This window comes from Sturnira hondurensis, unplaced genomic scaffold (assembly GCF_014824575.4).
Source record: "Sturnira hondurensis isolate 20B ecotype Veracruz unplaced genomic scaffold, ASM1482457v3 Scaffold0014745, whole genome shotgun sequence".
In the NCBI taxonomy this organism is placed as follows: domain Eukaryota; kingdom Metazoa; phylum Chordata; class Mammalia; order Chiroptera; family Phyllostomidae; genus Sturnira; species Sturnira hondurensis.
In genome coordinates this window covers 2,364,291-2,391,473 of record NW_028087376.1, presented here as the reverse complement: position 1 = coordinate 2,391,473, position 27,183 = coordinate 2,364,291, and the positions used below count along the sequence as shown (strand labels likewise).

General features: G+C 54.5%; 4 protein-coding genes across 6 annotated transcripts in view; 2 read left to right on the top strand and 2 right to left on the bottom strand.

Moving 5' to 3' along the window:
* Positions 1 to 11,188, top strand: part of AARS1 (alanyl-tRNA synthetase 1) — a 67,663-nt gene extending 56,475 nt beyond the window's left edge. For both annotated transcript variants that reach the window (XM_037063653.1, XM_037063652.1), the window contains 14 exons: positions 191 to 299; positions 455 to 605; positions 2,145 to 2,269; positions 2,675 to 2,819; positions 3,594 to 3,772; positions 4,323 to 4,436; positions 5,669 to 5,875; positions 6,375 to 6,559; positions 7,886 to 7,994; positions 8,637 to 8,750; positions 9,369 to 9,488; positions 9,625 to 9,711; positions 10,113 to 10,226; positions 10,644 to 11,188. In XM_037063653.1, the coding sequence (XP_036919548.1) occupies positions 191 to 299; positions 455 to 605; positions 2,145 to 2,269; positions 2,675 to 2,819; positions 3,594 to 3,772; positions 4,323 to 4,436; positions 5,669 to 5,875; positions 6,375 to 6,559; positions 7,886 to 7,994; positions 8,637 to 8,750; positions 9,369 to 9,488; positions 9,625 to 9,711; positions 10,113 to 10,226; positions 10,644 to 10,829 (1,945 nt within the window). In that variant the 3' untranslated portion in view covers positions 10,830 to 11,188. The remainder of the gene's footprint in view (positions 1 to 190; positions 300 to 454; positions 606 to 2,144; positions 2,270 to 2,674; positions 2,820 to 3,593; positions 3,773 to 4,322; positions 4,437 to 5,668; positions 5,876 to 6,374; positions 6,560 to 7,885; positions 7,995 to 8,636; positions 8,751 to 9,368; positions 9,489 to 9,624; positions 9,712 to 10,112; positions 10,227 to 10,643) is intronic.
* Positions 11,189 to 11,993: 805 nt separating this feature from the next.
* EXOSC6 (exosome component 6) lies at positions 11,994 to 13,311 on the top strand. The gene has a single exon (XM_037063651.1). The coding sequence runs from the start codon at positions 12,047 to 12,049 to the stop codon at positions 12,863 to 12,865; it is 819 nt and encodes a 272-aa protein (XP_036919546.1). The 5' UTR covers positions 11,994 to 12,046; the 3' UTR covers positions 12,866 to 13,311.
* Positions 13,312 to 14,094: 783 nt separating this feature from the next.
* Positions 14,095 to 19,686, bottom strand: LOC118999228 (uncharacterized). 2 transcript variants are annotated; one of them, XM_037063649.1, is made up of 5 exons: positions 19,584 to 19,686; positions 16,566 to 16,619; positions 16,144 to 16,487; positions 15,664 to 15,806; positions 14,095 to 15,297 (listed from the first exon to the last, which is right to left on the bottom strand). In XM_037063649.1, the coding sequence occupies exons 1-5, from the start codon at positions 19,652 to 19,654 to the stop codon at positions 15,289 to 15,291; spliced, it is 621 nt and encodes a 206-aa protein (XP_036919544.1). In that variant the 5' UTR covers positions 19,655 to 19,686; the 3' UTR covers positions 14,095 to 15,288. The 2 variants fall into 2 exon arrangements, with proteins under 2 accessions (XP_036919544.1, XP_036919545.1); XM_037063650.1 differs by having other exon boundaries at positions 14,095 to 14,650.
* The window catches only part of LOC118999227 (C-type lectin domain family 18 member A-like), a 24,201-nt gene continuing 15,487 nt past the window's right edge, over positions 18,470 to 27,183 (bottom strand). The window contains exons 13-14 of the mRNA XM_037063645.1: positions 25,036 to 25,038; positions 18,470 to 18,484 (exon numbers count right to left, since the gene is read on the bottom strand). The gene's annotated coding sequence lies outside the window, so the exon portion shown is untranslated. The remainder of the gene's footprint in view (positions 18,485 to 25,035; positions 25,039 to 27,183) is intronic.

The window sequence follows — 27,183 nt, the reverse complement described above, 5'->3', positions numbered from 1 at the left end:
ATGCATCATAATATGTTTTGTGCTGGAATTCATGTAATTTGTGTTGGAATTCATGTAATTGACCTTGGGGAATTCAAAAAGAAGCAATCACAGGCTAAAAGAAAGTCTTCGCAAGAGACTGCAATCCCAAAGAACTACAAACGTTCACTAGAAACATGGCTAACTGGGCACCGGGTTCTGCCTCCTGTAGGTACGTGTTGAGACGGATTCTCCGCCGGGCCGTACGATACTCCCATGAGAAACTCAGTGCCAGCAAGGGTTTCTTTGCTACGTTAGTAGATGTTGTTGTCCAGTCCCTGGTAGGTCTCTACTTCCCTGCTTGCTGCTTCTGTACTAAAGCACGTACCTTAAGAGGGCTAGGGTGGAAGGTAGCATGATGTTAATGGGAATTTTTAAAGGGGTCCTGGATTAGTCGCTGGCTTCACTGGGCCCACATCTGTTTCCACTTTGCCAGGGAGATGCATTTCCTGAGCTAAAGAAGGATCCAGATATTGTGAAGGACATCATTAATGAAGAAGAAGTGCAATTTCTGAAGACTCTCAGCAGAGGGCGTCGCATCCTGGACAGGAAAATTCAGAGCCTGGGAGACAGCAAGACCATTCCTGGTAAGAACCAGTTGCTTCTTTTCTCTACTAGGCTGTCTCATCTTCCTGGAAGAGGCAAGCCCTTTTCCCCACACTGACAGTGGACTCCGATATCTGCAGAGGCTGAACATAGCTAGTTAGACTGCTTGTTATATAAAATGGGGTTCATATTAAAATTACAAAATACATTATTATGGTAAAGTATTCCAACAACATAGAAGTAAAAGGGAAAATCCTATTTTCCAAACAGATTTCTCAGAGGTAATAGCTTTTTTTAAAAATATATTTTATTGCCCTGGCTGGTGTAGCTCAGTGGGTTGAGTGCGGGCCTGCGAACCACACGATCGCGGCTCAATTCCCAGTCAGGGCATATGCCTGGGTTGTAGGCCAGTTCCCAGCAGGGGACTCACGAGAGGCAACCATACATTGATATTTCTCTCCCTCTCTCTTTCCCTTCCCCTCTAAAGATAAATAAATAAAAATTTAAAAATATATATATATATGTTTTACTGATTATGCCATTATAGTTGAGGTAACAGCTCTTAAGAGCTTGGTGTATTCAGGACTTTTCTCTATTTGCACACAAATTTGTGTGTGTGTGTGTGTGTGTTTTCAAGCAAAAATGGGAACATATAGTATATACTGGTTTTTAAAACTTGCTTTAATTTTTACCAGACTGGATAAATTAACTCTAAAAGTATTTTTTCTTTTTTATCCCCCCCCCCTTTCTAAAGATTTTATTTATTTATTTTTAGACAGAGGGGAAGGGAGGTAGAAAGAGAGGGGGAGAACGATCAATGTGTGGTTGCCTCTCGCATACCCACCACCCGGGACCTGGCCCGCAACCCAGGAATGCGCCCTGACTGGGAATTGAACTGGCGACCCTTTGGTTTGCAGGCTGGTGCTCAATCCACTGAGCCACACCAGCCAGGGCTCCCTTTTTTTACTTTTTATTTTTGTGTTTTCTGAACGTGTTTTTTTTGTTACTGAAATATAATGTACAAGTGGAAAACCTGGTGAGTTTTTACAAAGTGAACACATTTGTTTAAGAAACAGAGCTTTGCTCAGAGCTCTCATGCCTCTTCCAAGTGATTTCCAAAAGATTTGGTGGATTTTTTAAAAGAGTATTTATTTATTTTCAGAGAGGGGGGAAGGGAAGGAGAAAGAGAGGGAGAAAAACGTCAATGTACAAACCCAGGCTTGTGCCCTGACTGAGAATCGAACCAGTGACCTTCTGGTTCACAGGCCAGCACCCAATCCACTGAGCCACACCAGCCAGGGCTCTCTGGGGACTTTTAAAGGAAGCAGGGAGTGGGATAAGTGAGTGGTGGCCCAGGGCAAGCCAGAGGGGAGCCTGGAGAGCTAGGGGTTTAGACCAGGGACCCAGGGTGCTCATAGCCAGGGCTCGATGGGTTTTTTAACAAGTGCACAGAACCAACACTGACTTATCTTTTCTCTTTAATCCCTTCCGTCACTGTCACTGTCCTCCTGTGGAGGACTTGGGGTGGAAAAGAAGGGGGCTGTCCATGTTACTTGACAGAGTTTCTTTGTGCTCTGTAGGGGACACTGCTTGGCTCCTCTATGACACCTATGGCTTTCCAGTGGATCTCACTGGGCTGATTGCTGAAGAGAAGGGCCTGGTGGTGGATATGGATGGCTTTGAAGAGGAGAGGAAACTGGCTCAGGTAAAGAATTTGGGATGTGAGCAGGAGACAGCTCCTACTAAGGCAGGACTTGACTGCAAAGCCAGCAGGAGTTTCCTTTCATTAAAGTCTTTGAAATTCTGGTTTTCCCTAGACAGTGGGTCTCAATAGGGGCATTTTGGCACCTCGGGACACTTGGCAATAATGTCTGGAGATATTTTTGGTTGTCACAACAGGGAGCACGATGCTACTGATACCTGGTGGGCAGAGACCAAGGATACTGCTCCACACCCTGCAGTGCACTGGGCAGCCCCCAGCAACAAGAATTACCTGGCCCTAAACGTCCGTCGTGCTGAGCTTCACAGTGGGCACAGTGTAGCAGTTTGTGCACTTGAGGGCTCGTTGTCCTCCTCACTAGGGGAACTGTGCTTGATCTCTTCCTGGCAGCTGAAGTCGCAGGGCAGGGGAGCCGGAGGCGAAGACCACATCATGCTGGACATCTATGCCATTGAAGAGCTGCGGGGGAAGAGCCTGAAGGCCACAGATGACTCTTCAAAGTACAGTTACCTTTCAGACGCCGGTGGGAGCTACAGTACGTTTCCTGGGCCCCGGTGGGGCCTCTCCTGTAGCGCTGCTCAGCCCTGCTGTGAGGTTGTCCACCCATGGAAATTCTTGGCAGTTGATTTTCCTTAACTCTTTATTTTGAAATAATTATAAATTCAGAGGGAGGGTTTTTTTTTGGGGGGGGGGTGTTTTTGAAGATTACAGGAAGATTCCTTGTAGTCATCACCCAGTTGCCCCTCATTGTAACATCTTGTGGGAGACGGACCTTATACAAGTCACAGTGGCTGTTGAATTTTGCACTGGGGTTAGTAACATTCTAAGGTTATGAAGAATCAAAAGAAGTAAGCAGGCACCACATGTTTTTGCTCTTCTGCTCCAGCAGAAATACCTGAATCTATCCAAGCAAGCCCATGAGAGTATATTCTTTGTGAATTGACCTTGAAGTAGAGATTTTATTACTACTCTTGAACTACTGATCAGATTCACCAGTTTCTACTCGGTAGCTCAGAGTCAGAGTGGCCGACCATCCCATTTTCCCAGATCTGTCCCATTCTTGAAACTGAAAGTCTCGCATCTCAGGAAGCCCTCAGGTCCGAGGGAACCAGGACAGTCTGGATGCCCTTCTGAGTGTTGTGTTCTCTGATGGAAAGCCAGCATGTTAAGCGTTTTTCTGGAGTCTAGTGTGTCCTTTCTGGAACGAAATTAGGTGGGCCCTAAAGAGAGTTTGAGTAATAGACTGTAGCAAACGCCAGGGAAGAAAGAGTGCGTGTGCAGTCACTGACCTGGTGTCCCCTCTGTGCAGCGTTCGAGAGCACAGTAGCCACAGTGATGGCCCTGCGCAGGGAGAAGAGATTCGTGGAAGAAGTGTCCACGGGCCAGGAGTGTGGGGTGGTGCTGGACAAGACCTGCTTCTACGCCGAGCAGGGAGGGCAGATCTTCGACGAAGGCTACCTGGTGAAGGTTGATGACAGCATCGAAGACGTGAGCCAGCATTCTTCATTGTGAGCCAGGGAGGGGGTCTGACCAAGGGCCAGGCCCGGTCCAGGGTGGCTTTGCTCGTTCCTCAGCGCTTTTGGCCTTGGGGAGCAGACACACCTGACCTCTGGGTTGTGTTCCATGGTCTGTGTTTCTGAAGCTGCGGGAGCTGCTTGTGGCGCCGTGTTGCTTTCACGGCCTTCAGGTGCCCTGCGGCAGGCTGCTTGCAGCCAGGCTGCATAGGCTGACCCTCGGTCCCTCCGTGCTGTCCTCACAAGTAAGGAGAGGCAGATGTCCCTGTTGGAGTCTCAGCCTCCCGCTCTGCCACCGCTGAGACTCTGGATGAGTCTGGGATGAGTGGCCAAGTCAAATGTGTGTGAGCGTGTCTGAAGTGGTGTGTGCATGTAACGGTAAATGTGCACATCGTGGCACGCATGCACATATGACACACATAACGGTGTTAATGGTGTGTGTGTGTAATTTGAATATGTAAAGAGGATTTATTATATGTGTGTTTAGTGGTTTATTTATTGGTCGTCTCCTCGACTCCTTGTAGAAAACTGAATTCACGGTGAAGAACACTCAGGTGCGAGGAGGGTATGTGCTACACGTAGGGACGATCTACGGCCACCTGAAAGTGGGGGACCAGGTCCGGCTGTTTATCGACGAGGTGAGTTGAATTATGCTGGTCTGCCTGGGGTCTGGCAGTAATCACCTCCGTTTTCTTTTTAATTTCAGCTTTACTGAGGTACAGTCGACGTAAACTTCTGTGACATGTAAAGTGCACTCTCACGTCGTCTAACAGTGGGGGTGCACTCTGGCAGAGGTGGCGTTGGGTGAGTCCGCCATTACACACGCCCTAGAGTGCGCTTACAGGTGCCTGGGCAGTGGGGCCGCCTGCTGACCTAGGCCGCATGGCCTGTTGGCGATGGAAACAACGCTGTGCGGCTCCTGACTGTGATCCTAATTGTTTAATGGACTCACAGTTCGTTGTGACAAGAATTCCCCTCCTTGGCTTGAAATTGGTCCATTGTTGTTACCACTACAAAGTAAAATTATACATAGATTACTACAAGTCAGTTTTGTGGGGGATGTGTCTGAGAGTCAGAGCTCTGTGTTCCTGTGTCAGTCCACCGTGATTTCAGCTGAGATCCGGTAGGCTGGTTTCCGTGGATTGCCTTTCTCCAGGTTAACCTCAACTACTTCTTCAGGGGCCAGGGATCCTATGTTAATTAAGAAAGTGCTTCTACTGCATGTAACAGGACTCCAAAATAACAGTAGCTTGAAACAAGTTAGGCATGTGTTTCTCCCCTGAAAGCCCAAGCTGATGCAGAGGCTGTGCCCGGCAAAGTCGCCGGGCCTAGTTCGTCCCTGCTTATTGCTCTGCCGTCGTCCCCGGGGTGCTGCCCTTGATTTCATGGTTCAAGAAGGTAACTCTCAGATTCATTTTCTAGGTCAGGGATTGGCACTGTTTCAGAAAGGGCCAGATTGTAAATATTTGGGGCATTTTGGAACATGCAGTCTCTGTCCCTACCACTCAGCTCTGCTGTTGTGGCACAGGAGCACCATAAACTGTGTGTACACACGTGCGTGTAGCTGTGTTCTACGTGATCTACTCACCAAAAGGGATGACAGGCCAGATTTGACTCATAGGCCACAGTCTGCCAGCTCCTGTCCTAGGCAGGGAGGAGGAGGAAGGGGAAAAGCACGCACTTTCCCTTTGAGGGTATGTTTCCAACACATTGCATAGGCCTTAGTCACTCTCAGCTACAAAGGAAGCTAGGCAATGTAATCTTCATTCTGGGCAGCAGTGGGTCCAGCCAACCCTGCTAGCCCTTGGGAAGAAGAGGACAAGGTGCAGTCTGTTGCAGACCCTCCAGCAGCCGGTTCTGCTCTTTCCAGCCCCGGCGGAGACCGGTCATGAGCAACCACACAGCGACGCACATTCTGAACTTCGCCCTGCGCTCTGTGCTTGGGGAAGCTGACCAGAGAGGCTCCCTAGTTGCTCCCGACCGCCTTCGATTTGACTTCACCGCCAAGGGAGCCATGTCCACCCAACAGATCAAGAAGGCTGAGCAGATTGCTAACGAGATGATCAAGGCAGCCAAGGTAGGTGGGATTGCGTGTAAGCTCCAGGGTCCTGAACCTCACTCTTTCCTGCACCTTCACTTTCTGTCCACAGAGCTTCAGCAGCCACTTGCTCTCACTCTGTCCGGCACACAGATTTGCCGAAGCAGTGACCGTCAAACCGCACTGTGTCGGGGGCGGTGGTGATGTTCCGTGGAGGGGCCTTAGGGCCCCTGGGAAGCGGGCAGAGAGATGTCTTTGCTCTACTCCCTGCTCAGGCAACCGGCGCTCTTCCAGTTAGCTGTTTTACGTATAGCACATCCACACGGGGTTTGGTTCGCAGTTTAACAAAGCGTTTGTGGAAAACCCTATTTTAATCCCCTCGACTACACGTGGAGCCACCTTTTGGGAGGCTCCAGGCACTGACAGCAGCTGGGGTTAGCAGCCCAGAGGCCTGCCTGCAAGACCACACTCTCCCGAGTGCTTCCGGCCACACCTCCAGAGATGTTTCCACTTTTGTTTCTGTCTTTTTTCCCTGCAGCCCGTCTATGCCCAGGACTGTCCCCTGGCAGCAGCGAAGGCCATCCAGGGCCTGCGGGCCGTGTTCGATGAAACCTATCCTGACCCCGTGCGGGTCGTCTCCATCGGGGTCCCAGTGTCTGAGCTGTTGGATGACCCCTCTGGTCCTGCTGGCTCACTCACTTCTGTTGAGTTCTGTGGGGGAACGTGAGTACCTCGGGGTGCAGCAGAGTGGGGTCACTGGCATTACCACTGGGGCGTGTGGGTCCTAGACCCGCTCTTGTTTATCCTGACGTTGAAGTGAAGTCTTCAGAGATGCAGTTGGCAGACAGCATTCCCAGGAACCTCCACATCCTGGTGCTCGTGGCTGACACTAACGTGCCCTGGGTTTGTGACAAAACCTTCCTGGGAGAAGGAAGCACTCACCACACAAGTGTCTGAGCTTGTCCCAGCGAGCGTTGGGATCCTTGGCCTGTGAATTCAGGATTCAGCAAGGCCACGGAGTGCTCGTTGAGCTCTGGATCTGGTCCCCGCCCCTTTCCCTTCTCGGGGCCTCACTTGACTCCCTTTCTCAGCTTGAACAGCATCTGAGCGATGAGCCCCGGTCCCAGAGCCCAGGCCAGGCCCCACAGTAGGTCCAGCTCAGTTTGGCTTGGGACAACCACTGATTTCTGCCAACCTGAAATCCTCCTTGGCACTTGGAACCTCCAGGGGGTCTTCTGGGATAGTATGCTGGCCTGGAAAATTCCTGCTTCCAAAAGAAGCCTGGTAAAAAAAACCTTAGGGCCACGGTGAGCCCATCCAGGGCCTCCTGCAGGTCTCGGGAAGGCAGGGAACAGGAAGGTGTGTGAGGACCTGGGGGCCAGGTTCCAGGCCTACTGCTGTCTCGACACCGTGCACACACTCTTCAGAGCACGGAGCACAGCTTCCAACGGCCCTGTGCCACCCTCACCGAGTGGCTGGGAGGCAGTGAGCATTTGAGATTCTCTGAGCAACTGGGGAATAAAACCTGTTTGTTCAAGGGGTCGTGGTAAGATTTTAAAGGTTCTCTCCAGTATTTTCAGCTAGTGAGCTGAGATAGAAGAATATACTTATGTTCCAGCAGAGAGAGCAAAAAAACGTGAATGAATGTGGAGCCCACCAGCAGCAGTGTTGTGTTGGGTATTAGGGACTGCTCACATGTTCGTTTCATTTTATTTGATTTTTGCAACAGCCCACAAATCAAGTGGGTGAGGAGCATAACACCCATTCGTACATGAGAAAACGGAGGCTCAGAAAGGTGGCGTCTTGCTCAGCGTCACTGCTGTCAGCCCCAGGCCTTCTCGTCCCCTCAGGGCCGGAGCTGGATTCAGAAATTCCTTCAGACACGAAGGGCCTTTTCTCACTGCCCCCCCCCCCCCCCCCCCCCCCGCCATGGGAGCTTCGCTGGAAGCAACTACCTGGGAGGGCTCAGGGCCACAGAGCCGGGGGGTGCAGTGGGGACCATGGTGCCTGTGCTTCCTCGTGACCACAGACTTTGTGTTCCACCATCAGGCACCTGCAGAATTCAAGTCACGCGGGAGCTTTTGTGATTGTGAGTGAAGAAGCTATTGCCAAGGGCATCCGGAGGATTGTGGCGGTCACGGGTGCCGAAGCCCAGAAGGTGAGCAGATCAGGCTGGTTCTTGGCTTAATTTGAACAAGAGGAGCTTGATCTGCAGATGTGTAGTGCAGAAGGTTACATGGCTGCTGCAGCAGGAGTGTAGGGCCACCCCCACAATGTCCTCCAGTTACCCCCACCTGGCAGGAGAAAGCCACCAGTGCAGAAGACTTTATAGCTGTGTTGGGTTTAATCTTTAAAGCATATATGAATCTTGCCTTTTACCCAGTAACATATCTGTGCCTAGGAGGGTTCGCAGTAGTTTTGTCGTGGCTTTCACTGCCCCCAGCACTCATCCACAGCTCCCTGGGCATGTGTGTCTGGTTCCAGGTGGGGACAACTGCTTGGGGTGGGGACTGTAGTTTGTGCCTGAAGTGTGCTGCAGCTGGTGGGGTGAGAAAGGCACCTGACTCACGAGTTCTCGATTACCCCCTGAAGCTGAGTAGGTGTAGCCTTTCTGCCGGCCAGGCATGGGGGGAAGGGGCTCCTTTCTTGGGACAGTGGCTTCCTGAAGGAAAAGAAACTTCTGGTGCCCTAGGGGTGTGTTATTCCATAGCCTTCATCAGTGTTGGCCACAGTTGTCTACAGACAGAATAGTGAAGCTGAAAGTTACCCGGAATTTTCACCCTGACTGTCCCCCTTCCAGGCCCTCAGGAAAGCAGAGAGTTTGAAGAAATCCCTCTGTGTCATGGAGGCCAAAGTGAAGGCCCAGACTGCACCAAACAAGGACGTGCAGAGGGAGGTTGCTGACCTCGGTGAGGTAGGGTGGCTTCCCTCTTTCCTTAGGGTCTGCTCAGTGCTCGGGTCCTGGGCCTGGTGAATGGGATGCACCCTGTTCTGAAAGAACCCTCAAGTCTTGGTTCTCGGTGCACTGGGCCTTTGGACCGACTTCTGCTGTCATGCAGCCTTGCAATAGGGAGTTTGTGGATCTGGGCCTGTGGACCCCTGGAACCTGCCTGCTGCCCCCATTGCCAGTAGGAGGGGAGCCCATCCCAAGCATAAGAGGGCCCTGGTGTTGGGGGAGGTGCCATGGTTGTCCAGATTCCAGGCCTTTTGGTGCTTGTTAATATTCTGGGACTTCCAGTAAGCCCTTCACGGGCTGTGTTCACTGCCTGGTAAGGGACCAGGACTTACAGGGCTCCCAGCTCTTTATTCTGCTTCTCCAGCCTGTTTGTTAAAACTGCTGTAATTACTAGTAAAGTGACTGATCAAGGATATCTGGTATCAGTGGATACCTTTTTATTGTTTTCTCTCTCCTTCTGGATACTAATCGGGAGGACTTTGGTGTTCAAAGCCAGAAGAGTGGGCCGGACTGGGCTGGAGCCTCACGTCCTGGTCCTGTGGTTCTATCCGAGTGGCCCTCTGGTTCTGGTTCCAGGCCCTGGCCACTGCAGTCATCCCCCAGTGGCAGAAGGATGAACTTCGAGAGAGTCTCAAATCCCTGAAGAAGATCATGGATGACCTGGACCGGGCTAACAAAGCCGATGTCCAGAAGCGAGTGAGTCCTGGCAGTGCTGGTGGCCGGCAGGGTCCCCAGGGGCTTTACTAGCAAAGTCTGTGCAGACTGCTGTCTGGATTGGCAGTCTGGGCTGTGGTCCTGAGACCTCCTCTCTTCTGGACTTCCTTCTTTGCAGGTGTTGGAGAAAACAAAGCAGCTCATTGACAGCAACCCCAACCAGCCCCTTGTTATCCTGGAGATGGAGAGCGGCGCATCAGCCAAGGCAACCCAGGGGCTGGGGCTCCAGGCGCTACTCTGTGTCCTTCCACTCCTTATCTCCTCCTCTCACTGGCCCTCTGGTGGCTGAAGTCTGAGCTTAGTGGCTCTGAGTGGAGTGGTTGCCTGAGGGCCCACACTAAGGGGGTGGGGTGGGGCTGAGCCATGGTGGCTGGAGAGCTGTGGCTCCTGGGATGGAAGGCAAACCTTAGAGTCAGAGTGTGGGCCAGGCCCTGTGCTTGGGTCCCTCTGTGTGCAGGCTCCTAGGACCGGCACCTGTTCCAGAAAGTGGGCTAGGGGTGGGGTTCAGAAAGTGCTCTGAGACCTGAGCTCTGCAGACTCGCTGCACTTATGGAGAGCATGGCCCCCTTCCCTAGGGCCGTGGCCTGATGCCAGGTTCTCCCATAGGCCCTGAATGAAGCCTTGAAGCTCTTCAAGACGCATTCTCCACAGACAGCTGCTATGCTCTTCACAGTGGATAATGAGGCCGGCAAGATCACGTGCTTGTGTCAAGTCCCCCAGGTCAGAACAGGCTGCAGCTGTGTCCCAGGCCCTGCAGCCCCATGCCAGGGGGAAGTGCTGCCCGAAGCTTTAATGAGGGAGCTCAGCCCTTATGGTTGTTTGCCCAACCCCACATGTTTGTGCAGCCCCAGTTAGAAATGACCCATCTCCTGCCCACCTGTTGGTCACCTCTAGCACCCCTTAGGCCTTCTCCTTGGTGGATGTGTAACTGTGCTGGCTGATAACTGGCTTTGTCACTCAAGATGCCTTGTCTTAACCAAGATGCCCCTTTAGGGTCTGTCTCAGCCTCCAGCAGCATCACCCAGGGCAGGAATGGGTGCCTGTGGTTCTTCCATTTTTTTTCTTCCCCTCCCCTCTCCATACCTCCCTCAGTCCCATCCTCTGTCCTGACGCCCACATCACCTTCATGTCTTCCAGAATGCAGCCAACCGGGGCTTGAAAGCCAGTGAGTGGGTACAGCAGGTGTCAGGCCTGATGGATGGCAAAGGTGGTGGCAAAGATGTGTCTGCTCAGGCCACAGGCAAGAACGTGGGCTGCCTGCAGGAGGCGCTGAAGCTGGCCACTTCCTTTGCCCAGCTCCATCTAGGAGATGTGAAGAATTAAGGGAAGGGGCGGCTCCCACTGGGAAGTGTCTCCCCCAAACCTGGATGTGTGTGTCCAGCCAGGAGCTCTCCATCTGACACACGAACATTTGAATCTTGGGACCTTTAAATAGCCCCATCTGTCTGTCTAACACAGCAGTAACTGGAACTCTGTTGGGTTCCAGCTGTGACTCAATGCCCACGTTACATTTCTGCCTGGAGCCTTCACATCTGCCCCATCAGTGTAGAACCACTGTCCCAGGATCACTATTTATCAGCGTCATGCTCATGTCTGTAAATAGTCCCCTGCCAGCCCAAGGCTCTGGGTCTGCAGGGAGGAATCATTTTTGCTGCAGAAAATAAAAGGACCATGTGCAATAATGCTTGATGCTATGTGATTTCTGTTCCTGCCCTACCCACCCCCACCCCCAGTGCCCCCTTTGTGAAAGCCCAGGTGGGTCCCTGGGTGAAGAATAAATCCTATGGCTCTTGACCCAAAGATGGACAGTAAGCATGGGGACCCTTACTTGACCCCAGACCAGTTTACCCAATCCTGGTGAAGACCCCTGGGTTTGGAGACTAGTGTGCTGGGAAGTTAAAGGTGCTGCATACCTCTGCTGGCTGCAACTGATATCATGACCTGGTACAGCAGGCTAGCTGGCGTGGAGGGGGCACAGGGAGAAGCAGGTCTGCTGAGAAGCAGCAGAGGCCAGCTGTCACAAGCAGAGGGAGGGGGCCGAAGCCCTGGATTCGAGCACACGCTAAATGACGAGTGTCGGGGAGACCAAGAGCTTGCAATCCAGGCTGGGAGAGAGATCATTCTAATTATTCAACGAGGGTTTATGCCAGCCAGGGTACTGAGAAAACAGGAGTGTCCAAGACAAAAACGTCATTGCCCTCTTGGGCAAAGCAGTGGGGAGCATACAAAACAGTCACACAAATAATTTTAAAATAAAAATAATTAAAGTCTTCACGTGAAAGGAAAAAGACATACGCCCGAGGTCTGCCCTGGCCCGGGAGGCTAGAAGTCAGCCAGGCCAGCTCAGGTCCTACTTAACGCAGACCTGCCCAGGTGCACTCATCCTCGGGACCGCGGGCGTCCTTTGCGGCGGCACCTGAGCTGTGCAGCGCCCGCCGTTCTCCCTCCGCGATGATAGGGGCGCTGCGGTGCCGCTCGTCGCTATCCCGACAGCCCTCGCGAGGGCGCTCGCGGAAGCGGCTAGCTAGCCAAGCGCCGCCATGCCTGGGGACCACCGCCGCATCCGCGGGCCCGAAGAGTCGCAACCGCCGCAGCTGTACGCGGCGGACGAGGACGGGGAGCCCGACGCCCGTGACCCAACTCGGCTGCGTCCCGTGTACGCGCGTTCTGGGCTGCTGAGCCAGGCCAAGGGCTCGGCCTACCTGGAGGCGGGAGGCACTAAGGTGCTGTGTGCGGTGTCCGGCCCGCGCCAGGTCGAGGGCGGCGAGCGCGGCGGTGGCCCGGCTGGAGCAGGAGGCGAGGCCCCAGCCGCGCTGAGGGGACGCCTGATCTGTGACTTCCGCCGCGCACCCTTTGCGGGTCGCCGGCGCCGCCCTCCCCAGGGCAGCGGCGAGGAACGCGAGCTGGCGTTGGCCCTGCAGGAGGCTCTGGAGCCGGCCGTGCGCCTGTGCCGCTACCCACGTGCGCAGCTCGAGGTGTCAGCTCTGCTGCTGGAAGACGGTGGCTCGGCGCTGGCAGCCGCGCTCACGGCCGCCGCGCTCGCCCTGGCGGATGCGGGCATTGAGATGTATGACCTGGTAGTGGGCTGCGGCCTGAGCCGCGCGCCGGGGCCCGCGCCCACCTGGCTGCTAGATCCCACGCGGCTCGAGGAGGAGCGCGCCGCTGCCGGCCTCACTGTGGCGCTCATGCCGGTGCTCAACCAGGTGGCCGGGCTGCTGGGCAGTGGGGAGGGGGGCCCGACCGAGAGCTGGGTCGAGGCTGTGCGCCTGGGTCTCGAGGGCTGCCAGCGCCTCTATCCTGTATTGCAGCAGTGCCTGGTGCGGGCTGCCCGCCGGAGGGGCGCCGCTGCCCCGTCCTGAACCAGAAGCCAAAGGAGTGACAGATGCCTCTCCTCCCCCGAAGGACCTGCACAGTCGGCTTCCAGACCGCACCGCCTTGAGATCTCAGAGCAAAAGGGAGGATTTGGGGAGGCGGGCACAAAACTGATGAACTGGGCCGCTGCGTTGGAAGGATTTTTTGGAAACTGTTCTGTTAAAGATGCTTTTCAGCTTGAGCTGGCCCCCAGCTGTGACCTAGTTAAGAAACCTACGAATGCAGTTTGACTCCGAAGTTGAAAAGGACTTCAGCTGGGCTTACGTGGAAAACGGGATCTGAAGGTACTGCTGTTTTGTGAGGGATGGACCTTGTGCAGGCCAGGCATAACTTCCTATGTGACTGGGCTGCTTTTGAGAGAACGGACAAGGGGGCTGTGCCTCTCACTTATATCTGAGTTAAAACAAAACACAAACCTTTTGTACCTGAAAAAGCCTTCTGTTGTGGTTCTTCTTGGTACAGAATTTAAAAGAGCAACTCTGCTGCGTTGGGTAGTATGTTCTTGTTCTCCTGCTGTCCGGCACTGTCTAAAATGTGCCCTGTCCCTTAGTGTAACATGGGAAGGGACAGGCTGAGACAAAAGAAGCCACAGGGGCTGATACAGGGAAATGTGCTTTGTGAGAAAAGCTGCTCCTCAAGTCCCAGAGTCAGAGCTAATGCTGAGGTGTGACAGGAGTGGGGAGGGTTTTGTGGCCCCAGGTCCATTCTGGGTGCACCCCCAGCCCCTGGTTTGGTGCTGGGAAAGACCACAGCTCAGGGTTGGGTAGCTGGAAAGGGTTTGGGTCTCCGTGGAAGCCAGGTCCCCTGCTTCCTTGGCCTTGTGCAGTGCAGCACAGCAGAGGCCTCCTCCCCTTCTGGTAAGAAGTGGGAGTCTGGACGAGCTTCACCATGTGGTGTTTCTTATCCAGTCTCGGCTCCCGGGAGGGAGCCAATAAACTGCCAGGAGTGAGATCTGGTGTTGCCATTCTGTGGGGCAGAGCCCTCTGGCCGACTGACCAGAGGGGTTGGACCTTCCCGGGGGGTCCTGAACCCCACGGGTTTGTGCTCAGGGCTGGACTAGAGAAGGGCAGGGCAACCTGGTCCCCTCTGTGCTCCGGTTTGGTATCAGCTTCTAAACTGGGCATTGGGCCCGCTCAGCTTCTCTAGGAAGGGCTGGCCTGAGCACCCCAAGGGTTAGAATAAGGCTCAGAGACCACACCACGAATCCCTGATCGGGGAGAAGAAATACGAATTTTATTTTCCCCTTCTGACATGCATATTTCCAGAGCAGACTGAAATACAAAATATCACACCAGCAAGAGACAAGATAGAAACAGGACATGAAAATGATATCTTTATTCTGAAGGATGGATTTGTAGGATAGATGGGGCACTTGGAACCAAAAGGTGTTATGTGGGGAACAGGCTGAGGACCTTAAAGCTTGGTTTCAGAGGAAGGAGCACGGGAGGGTTTTCCTTGTACATCACTGCGACTGGAGAAAGCTGTCTGCGCCCACTGCCCTGAAGGCCCCAAACCTGAGAGGACTGGTGGGGCCTCGAGGGGGGCACATCTGAGCAGTACCTGCAGTCGGAGGGGGCTGACGGTGCTCCCAGGGGCCCTGGGCAGTTGCTCTGCATCCGGCCCCTGCTAACTCCCGGACTGTTGACTGGATATGACCTCCACAGTCACCATTATGGGGAGGCTTCCCAGCTGGTCTGGCTGAGCTGTGCCTCCACGTCGCTGTCCTCACTTCAGAATAGCTGCCTCCCGTCACACGGGTGCCACTAGGAGGCCTTAAAAAAACACAGAAGGCAAGGAAGGGTGCTGCCTCGGCGCCTGGAGCAGATGAGCTTGGGGGGTTTAACCTAGTGGCTGCTCTCCTGATCCCATTCACGATTCTTCGCTGTAGGACAAACAGAAGCAGGACTCTGGCCCACTCACGGTGAGAGTGCCCTCTGCTGGCAGAGCCCAGGCTGCCCCAGCCCCGCCACCCTCTCGGCAGCTGTGGCGGCTCAGTGCTGCTCTAGATTCTTCCTGAGACGTGGGGTCCCAGAACCACCAGAGAAAAGAAAGCATTCTCTCCATCTAGTCCAGCCTTCCCAGATGTGCCTCAGGCCTGGGCAGTGGGAAGGGGCCTCAGGAGCCCAGCAGGCCAGGGGTCGAGTCAGCAGGAGGAGGCAGAGAAGCGGGGGAGCACTGCACTGCCAGCTCCCCAGTGGCCCAGGCTCACCGAGGTGGCCCAAATGGCAGTGGGGGCTGGCCCAGCTCCCCACGTGGGACCACCAGTGCGGAGGAGGACGTGATAGGGTAGGGTACATTCGGGCTCTTGAGTGCTGCACTGAGAGCTGTTAGCAGATCAGGTTGGGATATTCTCCGTCCAGGAAGGTATTTTCCACGGCTTTCCTGGCGAGCACGGTACCACATAGACAGCCTAGAGTGTCTGGGGCAGCAAGTGGGCAGGCACAGGAAAAGGGCAGATGTCAGGGTTTTAACAAGCTTACCAGGTGGTTCTAAGGCACGGGGACTGGGGTCTGTGAGGCATACCTGTGGCATTTCCTCCACAGTACTCAAAGCCCATGCCCCTCTTCTAGGAGGAGGTGGTATTTCAGCCCACAAGTGGCCCAGCTGACCAACCAGGCCTGAGTTGAGGGGATAAGCAGGGCACAGGGGGCATTGCCGGTGGTGGGTGATGCCCCATCCACCTCTCTGGGCTCCCACGCAAAGCCTGGTTCCTCCCTTGCTCACAGAGAGGCCTCAGGACCCAAACACTGGAGGGTGAGGATGTGGGAGGTGCCAAGCCACTTACTTCCTCCTCTGGGTCCCTGCTGTCATGGGGGCTGCCTGCCTCTGGATGGACCCTGCAGCCCCTGGGCTCCTGCTGGGGTTCAGTGGTGCTGTGCGAGGAACCCTTAATTCCAGGACCCCTGTTGTCTTCACCATCCTCTGTCCCTGTGCAGGGAGAGTCACCAGCTAATGGCTGGGCTCAGTGGCCCCAGCTGGTCCCAGAGAGGCCACTGGCTGCCCAGCACTAATGGAGAGTGTCCAGGGCTTGAGGGGACAAGATGGGTTTGGGCTGGGATGCTTCTCTGGCTCCAGATGTCTACAGAGTTGGTGGGAGTCATAGGACCACGGAGAAGCCACAAGGATCCTCAAGCCACAGTAACAGCCAGAGGGAATGGGCAGTGGGGAGAGTTGGGGGGGGCTGCCAATAGGGAGGACTCCAGGTGCCCCTCGCTCCTTCAGGAGTAGGCAGAGCTGGACACCACTAGGGTGTGGGGGGCCTGACCTGGCTGCTGGTCCGTGTGCTCCAGGCACTCCAGCAGGCAGTCCACCTGGGCTTTGATCCGGCTCAGCTCCCCCCTGATGGAGTGCAATGCCTCCGGCTGGCCTGCCGCCAGAGGTCCTGGAGTTGGGGTTTCCACCAGGCCCTTGAGGCCCAGCCCCTCCCTAGCCATGTGGATGAGGGCTGCGCCCCTTTGCTCTCTGCTTTTCTGTTCTGGGCGCACGTGGCTCTTCCTGGGGGCCTTGTGGGAACTGAAGCTTCTCTTGACCCCCATTCCTGTGTGGGTCCTCCCGATCTTGACAGGCACGTGGTTGGTGAGTGGAGGGACCCACTGGTATTCATACACCCTATGGGACAGGACAGGGAGTCAGGCCAGCCCGCCCCTCTCGTTTGCCCAGAGGACCAGGGAGGCAGGACCCACTCACCTGTGGGGAACATCCTCCCGGTACAGCTTGCAGTCCAGGTCACAGTCACTGCTGCTGCAGCAGAGACCAATGGGGGAGGGTCACTGTCTTGGGCCAGAATCCTTGTCCAGCCCACAGCTTAACTTGGGAAAACGGGTACGAAGCTTTTCCTTAGAATCCCAGGATTCTCCACTGGAAGAGCCCCTAGGGACTTGACCAAGGTCACTTTGGGAGACCATAGCAAACCACCTTCCCCATGGCTGACCTCTGATAATGGGGACATTCCAGGTGGCAGGAAGGGGAAATCGCCCGCAGGCTTCTGGCCAGCCGGAGCCAGGCCCTCCCAAAGCTCCTCGGCCTGACCCAGCACTGCTGGCATTCAGGATCTCACTCTGGCAAGGGATGAAGGGAGAAAGTTAAATCAGGGCCCAAAGCCATGGTGGGGGTGTGAGAGCCTTTAATCCTTGGGTAGAAATCACCAGGATGTTGGGCCCAGCAGCGGCTGGGCAATCCAGGCAGGGTGGGGCTGTGGCTCTTTACTCCAGGCCCTGGGAGAAAGGACCAGCCTGGAAGGCCCCAGGCTCTCACTGCTGGCCTCACCCACTTCTCTCAATGCACTGCCACCTCCTGGTACCCAGGGGCATGGGGAGACCTATGCAGAGACAACTGGGTCCTGGCCTGGGTAAAAGGTCCCCGTGAGGACGCAGCTGCTGGAGCTTCAGGAGCTGAATTGAGGGGGAAATGTGATAAACTGGGGGCAGCAGCTTCTGAAACAACTTAGGGTATTGAGTGCCCACGACGCAGCTCAGGCCCAGCCCATGAGGGGCGAAACCCATGCGGGCCACTGAGGCAGAATGGAGGACATTGGGGGTGCCTTCCCCTTTATCCCACAGGGTTTTCAGGCCTACAGGTGAGATTTCTGGCCACCCCTGCCCGCCACCCCACTCCCCCCATTTCTGGCACCAGGCAGGCTGGGTGGGCGGCCTGAAAACCTCAGGGATGTTGATTCCGGTGGTGGGAGGCCTGTCCTTGGAGAAAGGAGAGTGAGCCAGTGGAGTGTGGGGAGGGCTGCAGGGTCAGGTTCTGGGTCCCAGGTACCTTGAAACAACCAGCTGGGACAGAACTGAAGGAGACAAGTTTCAGCAGAGCACCACCTCTCGGAGAAAATACTCGCCTGTCCGAGCCCCCTCGGGCTGGCGGGGGCTCTCTCGCCCGGACTGGGTGGGGACCTCGTTGGACCACCTGTACTGCCTCAGGGAAGTTTTCCTCGCTGTGGCATCAGTGGCGTCTCAGTAGCAGGATGCGTGCCTGCCACCCAGGAGTCCTGGATTTAATGCCTGGCAAAGAGGAATTCTTCACCGCCCCCCCCCGGCCCTTATTACATTTTTTCTAAAGTGACCTTCTAATTGGACAGTAGAGGGATAGTATTCGCTGACCACTGAGCACAGACTTGGGAGCTGTGCTCCCGAATGGAAACAGACAGAGCGGGTTTGGTGGCTGGGGGCTCAGCCGCATGAACTGTCACAGCAGCACTTGCTTGCTGCACAACGGGGTGTGTCTCTCTGGACCGGGGGTCTCCCTGCTCTGCCTGCCTCCATCTTTGCTCAGCCATCAGCCAGGGCTGAGGTCTGTGCCCTGGACTCATGGCCTCATCTGGCCTCTCAGTGGCCACCAAACCCCACCCTGAATCTGCCCCTCCTCTGGGCAATATCCCAGGGGGCCAGAGCCATAGCTGCCCACCCACTGCTCCCCTAATCCCCAGGGAAGCGTTCATTCTCCCCACTGGAATCCCCTGGTGACACACGGGTCTTAAGGAGGATACCGCTTCCTGGGCTTTGACTCGGAGTCAAGCCTGAGTCTGAGTCCCCATCGGACAACTGTCATCACTCCCCGCTGCTCCTATCGCTGACCTGCACCTCTCAGAGGGCCAGCAGGGCTGGCTCCGAGCTCGCTGGGCAAGGGCATGGCGCTGGAGGAGCACGAACTCTGAAGAGGGTGCCTGGGGCTAAAGAACTGACTAAGGGGTTCGCCCAGCCTCCAATGTGACCGGGTTAAAACTTGTGGGAGGACTTGGGGCAGAGCCCCTCGCCTCCCAGCAGGCAGATACTCTCAAAACCGGTCGGACAGACTTCCCTAGATAGGGAAGTCTCTCACCGCGGGAGACAGCTGACCAACACACCAGAGGCGCAGTTCTGCATTGTGGCAGAAATTCGAGTTGAAAGCACTGGGTTACTCCGGAGCACACATCTATTCATGGCCCAAAACAAATGCAGGGGGAAACCGCCCACACTGGCATTCACTGGATGCCAGGGACCCTCAGGCTGTGCCTGCAGGGAGAGGGTGGGCCTGACCTCTCTCCGGGTCAGCCCGCAGGTGCAGAGACTTGTCAGAGCGGCCCCCACCTGGCCCCGGCGTCCCACTTCCGGACACACAAGCCGGGCAAAGTGCGAAAGAGCAGCACCTTTGGCACCAGGTGTTTGTACGCATGCGGTTCCTAAGAGTGACCACCTGCTCACCGCCTTCCGCCTCCCCCACTGGCCGGACGGAAACCCCCGGTGCCCACTGGAGGGCCTGGCCCTCAGCCTGACCGGCACATATGCCTGCCAAGGGACCCAGGGCCCACCGTGTTCACACACCCGCCTTATGCCTGTGAAAATGGCACATTGGCTGGCAGAGGTTGGTCGCCTCCTTTGTGAAAATGTTTAAAGGTTTCTTAAAGGTTTTTTTAAGCTTCCCAAGTTACTGTCAAGATTTCATCCAGAAATTTTCTCATTTGTTACTTCCCAAACATCTGTACCTGGAAAATGCCCCCCAAGTGCCCCACCCCGGGTGGGAGGAGGGTCAGTCACCCTTCTGTCCTGCAGAAGGGGGCTGGGTGACATCAGTGAGATGGGGCCTTACAGACAACACCCAAGGTCCAGGGAGAAAGACCGCAGGTACCACAGTTACTGGGATAGGCAGCCTGCGTTGGGTCCCTTGTCCCAACCCAGGAGAACCCAGAGCCCCAAACAAGCCTCCCTCCTCAGCAGGCAGACTCACCAGGAGGCGACTGTGTCCCGCTGCCTCTTCTGGCCTGGCCGGGCAGGGCCGGAGCTGGGCTCTCGAGGCATGTCTAAATCCAGAGAGTGCAAGAGAGTGGGCAGATCGTGAGAGGACAGGGGAAGGCAGCTGGAGCGGGGGGCGGGGGCAGGAGGAAGGGCCAAGTGCACGTGGGCTCCTGCGCGCTTCCTGGGCGGCCCTTCCCAGCTCCTCAGCTCTTGAGGCGGGCAGTGCACCCCAAAGGCAGTAATGGGCAGCCCAACCCGGCCTCCTGTGGACCCTGAGTCCACCCACCCAGGTTGGACTCAAGCTTCAGAGGGGCCATCTTCATGCTCAGAGGACCGTGGTGCTGCAATGAACCCACCCTGCCACTTTGAGACAGGCATGGGAGAGAACCACCTACTTCCCATTACACACACAATTACAGAGGAGACCCCACACCATGGGTCTCACCCCGTCTCCCAAGCCCTGGAATCGCGAGTGGCACCATCAAATGCAGGAGTGGGGATGTCTGTGTCCCACGCGTCCTCTGAGGAGACATGCAGTCCTGTCCAGGCTAATTCTTGAGTGTTCTCCAGCTGCCTGTCCGCCCACCCCTTGCTGGCCCTGCTGCCTGGTCCACACCCCACAGCTGCCTCTGGGCTAAGCCCTTGCGCTGGCTGCATGTGCAATGGCCAGTGTGGGAAACCAAGCGAGCAGCCAGCCTGGGCCAGGGAGCTGACACCCCACTGCCCTCTCAGGAGAGGGCCGAGAAGGCAAGCGATGTGGCCATCTGTGCGCCAGCCGTGGGCAGACCGTCTCATTTCTGGGTTTCTTCAGTGCTCTCCGCTCTAGAGATGGAGGCCCGCAGGCTGCCACGTCCCTGCAGCTCAGTGAGTGCTTGGTTCCGTCTGCTGAGTACATGAATGGAGCTCCGTGAAATCAATTCTGGTTTCTGTTTGTGGGTTTGGAGCAGACCCCAGAGTTTCACCTGTGACTCTGAGGTTCCTCCTGGGTCCTCCCCTTTCTTCCTCCTGAATCTGTGGTCGCCATCCATGGTCTACTTGGCTGTCAAAACTGTGCTGGCACTCAGAGGGGCCACAGCACTGCTCCTCTGGGGACACATTCAGAAAAGCCTCAGAGGGTCCCTGGGGGAAAGCACGCGGATCTGCACACTTCTGGCTCTTGCAAGGTGCGCCACTGGACCCTGCAGGACACCCACTACATTAGCCACACCACCAAGACGGGGGTCACAGCCGCTCTACCCAATACACAGACACAAACACGGGGGGCTGCCAAAATGAGGTGACAAAGAACATGGCCCGAATGAGAGAACAGATCAAAACCCCAGAAAGAAAACTAAACAGAATGGAGATGAGCAGTTTACCAGAGGCACAATTCAAAACGCTGGTCATAAGGATGCTCAAGGAACTGAGTGTCACAACAGTGTAAAAAGGATCCAGGTGGCTATTGGAGGATGTACTAATGAAAATAAAGACCAAGTCACAGGGAATCAGTAGTAGATTGGATGAAGCTGAGAATCTAAGCAATGAAATGGAAAGCATGGAAACAAAAACCCAATCAGAACAAGAAGAAAAAAGAATCCCAAAACAAACAAACAAACAAACAAACAAACACACCCCAGAAAAGGAACCCAGTGGAAGGAGCCCTCTGGGACAACTTTTAGCATTCCAACATTTGCATCACAGTTTGATTCCCAGTCAGGCACATGCCTGGGTTGTGGGCCAGGTCCCCTGTTAGGGGTGTGCTGTTGGGGGCATGCAAGAGGCAACCAATTGATGTTTCTTTCCCTCACTTCCCCCTTCCCCTCTCTCTATAAGTGAATAAAAACTTGAAACAAAAGAACAGGAGAGAAGCAGAAGTGGGTGGACACAGTGAGCGTGGTCCCCAGAGTCCCAGAGCTGACTCCCAGATGTGCCCACCCTGGATTCATCAGACGGACACAGAGCAGTTTACTTTTTTCATGGAGTTTCAGGGCACGAAGGAAAGGGCTGTTGTGTCAGTCCCAGCATTAGAGTTGGCAACCAGCTGCTCTCAGTTACTGAATGGGGACTATTTGCCAGGCCTTGTGTGACAGGCTATACCATCATCTCATTCAATCTTCACGACAGCCTCTCAGAGCAGATGTTATAGTGCCCCCATCTTAGAGAAAGGCCATGCGAACAGCAAGTTGGGAGGGCAGTGACATCTCAGTCCCCTGCCTCACAACTACTACAGTGTTCCCAGAAGTCAGAGGACTTACTCAAGGATACTTAGCTCCAATGGAGCCTGGTTCTGTCTGTGCCTCCAGGCCATGCTGCCATTGTATGGGGTTGCTCCATCACCTGCTCTGCCCCGCAGAGAACCCAGTGGCTGGTGAGGCCCCTGGTTAGAGTACGGGGCTGATGAGGCCAGCATGGTAGCTGGAGTCCGGATGCCCCAGGCGGCGTCTTGCAGTGAATGTGAGTCGTCCTTCTGGCCACTCCACAACTGAGGTATCCCCAGCTTTGGGACAGAAACTGCCTCCCATGAAAGAAGCTAAAAATGGCCCTTTCCCAGCCTCCCTTGCAGCTAAGGCCTGAGTACATTATTTGATTCCTCCATTCAGACCCACATTGCCAACTTTAAATTAAAGCTGCTGATGGGAAGGAGCACATCTCAGGAATCGATGGTGCCGGTGGCAGCCACTACATCCAGCTTTCAAGGGTGGTGGGACCTCCACCCCACACTGGGGGTGCTGACTGTGGCGTTCACGCCCAGCAGAGGCAGCAGGTCCCTCTCAGATCTGACCCTTCGACATCCTGGATCTCTTGGGAACAACCAGTTTCTTCAACACTTTCCTTTTTTGCTTGGAGTCACCAGAATCAGTGTCTGTTGCCTAGAACTAAGAACCTTGGCTGATATAAAAATAGAACTAGGAGCCAATGTGGCTCAGCTGGCTGGAACATCATCCTGTAAATGGAGAGGTCCCAGGTTTGATTCCTGGTCAGGGCACATGCCTAGGTTGTGGATTCGGTTCCTGGTTGGTCAGGATCTGTGTGGGAGGCAACTGATCAATGTTTCCCTCCCACATAATGTTTCTCTCCCTCTTTCTCTCCTTCCTTTTCCCTCTCTCTAAAATATTTTTTAAGATTTTATTTATTTATCTTTTAGAGGGGAAAGGAAGGAGAGAGGGAAAGAAATATCAATGTATGGTTGCCTCTCATGAGTCCCCTGCTGGGAACTGGCCTGCAACCCAGGCATGTGCCCCGACTGGGAATCGAACCGCGATCGTCTGGTTCGCAGGCCCGTGCTCAATCCACTGAGCTACACCAGCCAGGGCTCTCTAAAATCAATAAGCATGTCCTGGGGTGAGGATTAAAAAACAAAGAACTAGGAGTGGGAAGGGGATGTGGCAGGAGACCTTGAGGGAGATGGGCTGGTGTTAGGCTAAGCAGGCGGTCAGAGGACAGTGAAAATCCAGCGAGTATTAAGGGAGAGGGCGCCAGCAGCCCACAGCGTGCAATGGTGACTCAGTTAATCCTGTGGCTGAGCAAAGTGTCCATCGGAGGCAAGGTTTGGGGGGCCTGAGGGCTCCTGCCACAGACGAGTATAAAGAGAACCCTGGAGTCAAGGGCCACTGGGCAGGGCATTGTGCTGGTGGCACCACACAGTTCAAGGGGAAAAAGACAAACTTGAAGTCCAAGTCCAAATAATCAGCTCAAGGTCAGTTAAGGTGTGGTTCGAAAGCCAGGGGATTTTCGTGACTAGCAACTGCAAGACTGAGAGAGCAGACCAAACGTCAAGCTTGATCCGTGGTTAGATCAGAGTGATACCATCGGATGGCTTCACACCCTCGCCAGGTCTCTGTAGGAAGATGGGGAGGACTTGGCCTGCCCCCACTGAGCCTCCCTTGGTCATACTGAAGGTCCTGGTGGCAGAAACTCACTAGCTCTGTGTCAAACCCACCCCCTCTCCTCCTGGGCACACATCCCTCTGGAGCTTCCCAACCTCCATGGTAGTCAGTGTCCCACGTGGCCAAGGGGTGGTCAGTGGCTGTGGGTGGGCAGGACGTGCACCTCTCCCGGGCTCGTGCACCCTCCCAGTGTGCGTCCACCTCCTGCTCCCAGAGAGGGCCACCTGCAGGCCAGGGCCCTGGGTGAGCTGGGAAGCCACGTGCTCGGCTGGCGTGTGGCAGGGCCTCCCTCAGCCTGGCTCCCCCATGCCTGCAAGGCACACGTGCAGCCGTGGCCGGCAGCAAGCATTTCCTGCAGTAAGGATCTTGTAATGGCCTTGGAGTCCCCTTGTGTGCCCTTCCCCCACCTTCCTTTATTTTCTCCAGACCGAAATGACATGGCAGACCCCTGCAGGCCCCAGAGGGCCAATGACTTCAAGTCTGGGATGAGGACTGAATTACCAAAAGAACCAAGAGATTTTGCTAATTTATGTTGGCAAAAACCCAGCAAAGTGATCCAGGAGTGGATTCTGAGAGTGGAGACTGGGGGAGGAAGAGAATAATGTTCGTGGGATTGAATGTTTTGGTATTTAGGCTTCTCTGGGGCTTATCTGAGTAGCTGGGATTGTTTGCTCTCATGGTTGCTTAAAACTCGGACTCAACTGTGGCCAAAAAAACATTAGCTAAGAGCTAATAATAAGAAGAAGAATGAGAATAGCTAAGACTTACTGAGTACTTGCTATCCGTCAGGCACAGTTTTAAGCACTGTACTTATTTAAACTTTATTTAGTCCACAAATGCCGTTTAGGTGGTGTAATGTTGACGAAGGAATAAAAAGGTTAGCTGAGCTAACTGTCATCAGTGTTCACCAGTCTCAGGAGGTGATGTCCCAAACACTTTGATGTCCTAACTCGTTTTATGGTCCTCATTGTACAGAAGAAATGAGGCAGAGAGACCTGTGAGGGGCCGGGCTGCACAGCAGGAGGTAAGCTTGGGTGTGATGCGCTTGAGCCGTCCTGGAACCATCTCCCGCCAGCCTGGTCCGTGGAAAAATCGTCTTCTAGGAAACCGGGTCCTGGAGGCCAAAGAGGTCGGGGGCTGCGGTTTTAGGGTGACCAGTCATCCTGGTTTGCTGGGGATGGAGGGGTTCCCCAGTGTTAGGTAGGACAGATAGTAAACCAAGGCAGGGAGGAGGAGGGAGACATGTCTCACTCACTAACTCAGCATCCAGAGCCTGGTCCGATGATACTGCAGGTGTCCCAACACCACGAGAAACTCCGCATTAGCATGGGAGGAGGGGGCCCCTGAAATTCTATGCATAGGTTCTACTGTCTGGGGAAGAAAGCCTTGAAACTGAGTGTTCACCCCAAGGTCTAGAAGGGGAAGAGGAAGGGGTCCCCGATGCCCAGAGAAGAAGCCCAGAAAACAACTTTGGTTAGTTGCCTACCTCTGGGCACTATCTGTTTTGCGAGGGAGTCCCTAATGCTTCCAGAAAGAGCCCTTAAATACCTCTGGGTAACTGCCCCAACTTGAATTAACTGCCTCCGTCACTTAAGTGTTTTGAACAAATGGGGTCTGGAGCAAGATAAGGCTTCAAGCTAACAGACTCATACCTAAGTTTGGGTCGTCACCCCCCACCCCCGGGGAAAGCTGGCAGCACCTTTATCTGTCAATCAATATGTGACTTCTTCACCCCTGTCTGGCCAACTATGTAAGTCCTTGGGACAGAGGACCTGCCGCCCTTACCTCGCCCTGCCCTGAACCTATGCCTTCACCCCTCACCTCGGCAAGGCCCGTTCTCTTCCAGGAGAAGCTGTCACTGATAAACCCTGCTTGCACACCAATAGACTTGCTGATCTGTAATCCTTTACTATGTCAGCAAGAAGAACCAAGTTTCTCCTATAACACCAGCACGTGGGATTTTGCTAAAACTGGGATGGTTCCAGGCAAACTGGGACAACCGGTCCCCCTCTGAGTTAAATAACTTGCCCCAAGTCAAGTGGTCTGGCTTTAGACCCAAGCTCTTTGCCTCTCTGCCTGCAGTTCTAGAACCAGAGCCTGCCTTTGAAGTAGCCGGAGGCCTTGTTAGAGCATAGATAGCCCGCCTTGCCTTCAGAGTTCCCGCAGGACAAAACTAACGTGGGGGCCCTGAGAATTTGCTTCTCTAACACATTCCCAGGTGAAGCCAATGCTACCGGTCGGAGGAGAACCACAGCACTGTGCTAACTCCAGACGAGGTTTCCACGGACTGTTCAGGGAGGACCTGCTCACTGTCACCTCCCCCCACGAGCCCTGAGGAGCCTCGAAAGGCATGCCCTTTGCCATGGCGTCCAGAAATACACGATGAGGGACAAACTGGAGTGGCGAGAATGCTGACAGGGATGCTGCAGCCGAAGGCGGATCCAGTGCCCGGGGCGCCTGGTGGAGGGGCACTGCCACAGGGTGGCTCCCGTGTGGTGGCTGCCGGAGCCCACGCCGCAGTCCCCGTGCCTGCGGCAGGGTACGGGGGTCCACCCAGACTGGCTCCACAGTGGGATTCGGGCCGGTGTTTCTGGCCACACAGGTGCCCGGCCAGGCTCTCAGAGTCTCCCCGGGATCCTGTGACCAACCATTGTCCCTTTTGAGTTTTGAAATTGAGGTGAAATTTTCATAACGTGGAATCGGTCAGCGTGGTGCACTCAGTCCACCCACAGCCGCGACTTCTCTAAGTCCCACCCTTGTCTGAGTCCTACAACGTGTCTGTCGTTCCAGGGTAAAGCCTGCACCCAGTAAGCGGCCGCTCCCCCTCTCCTGCCCCCTGCCAACACCAATCTGTTTCATCTCAACGGATTTTCCAGTTCTGAATGTGTTGTATAAATGAAATCATACAACATGTGACCTCTTGTGACTAGCTGTCTTCACTTAAAATAACATTTTCAAGGTCCATCCACCTTGTGGTATGTATCAGTACTTCATTCTTTTTAATGGCTGGGTGATATTATATGTACACACCGCGATTTTCCTGCGTATTCATCCGCTGGTGGACATTTGGCTTGTTTTTACCTTTGCTATTGTAGATGCTGCTTCTGTGAACTTTGTGCATCAGAATTCATGTGCATTCTCATTTCAGTTCTCCTTGGGCGCATGCCTGTGAGCGGAATTCTGGGTCACCTGGTAGTTGTGTTTTTTAACTTTTTGTGGAATCACCAAACTTTTTTAGCAGTGGTAGCACCATGTTACACCCCCACGACCAGTGCCCGAGGGCTCTGGTCGGTCCCCATTCTCCCCAACAATTATTGTCTGTTCCTTCGGAAACAGCTGTCCTAATGGCTGTGAAGTGGTGTCCCATTGTGGTTTGGTTCAGATTTCCTAGTGACTGGTGATGTCGATCACTTTTCATGTGCTTGTTGGCCACTTGCGTGTCATTTTGGAGAATATCTATTGAAGTCCTTTGCCCATTTTATTTATTTATTTTATAGCTTGCATACAATAAGATGCATTTATTTCAACTGTAAAATTTGATGATTTTTTTAAGGTTTTATTTATTTATTTCTAGAGAGAGGGGAAGGGAGGGAGAGAGGGAGAGAAACATCAGTGTGTGGTGGCCTCTCGCATACCCACCACTGGGCACCTGGCCTGCAACCCAGGCACAATGCTCTGACTGGGAATCCGACTGGTGATCCTTTGGTTCAAAGGCCCACGCTCAAT

Coding starts and splice junctions, on each gene's coding strand:
- LOC118999228 (XM_037063649.1), bottom strand. CDS start 19,654: ATGCCTCGAGAGCCCAGCTCCGGCCCTGCCCGGCCAGGCCAGAAGAGG. Junction 16,620..19,583: donor CGGGACACAGTCGCCTCCTG/GTGAGTCTGCCT, acceptor TCTCTGCTGCAG/CAGCAGTGACTGTGACCTGG. Junction 15,807..16,143: donor GCACACGGACCAGCAGCCAG/GTCAGGCCCCCC, acceptor CTCCCTGCACAG/GGACAGAGGATGGTGAAGAC.
- EXOSC6 (XM_037063651.1), top strand. CDS start 12,047: ATGCCTGGGGACCACCGCCGCATCCGCGGGCCCGAAGAGTCGCAACCG.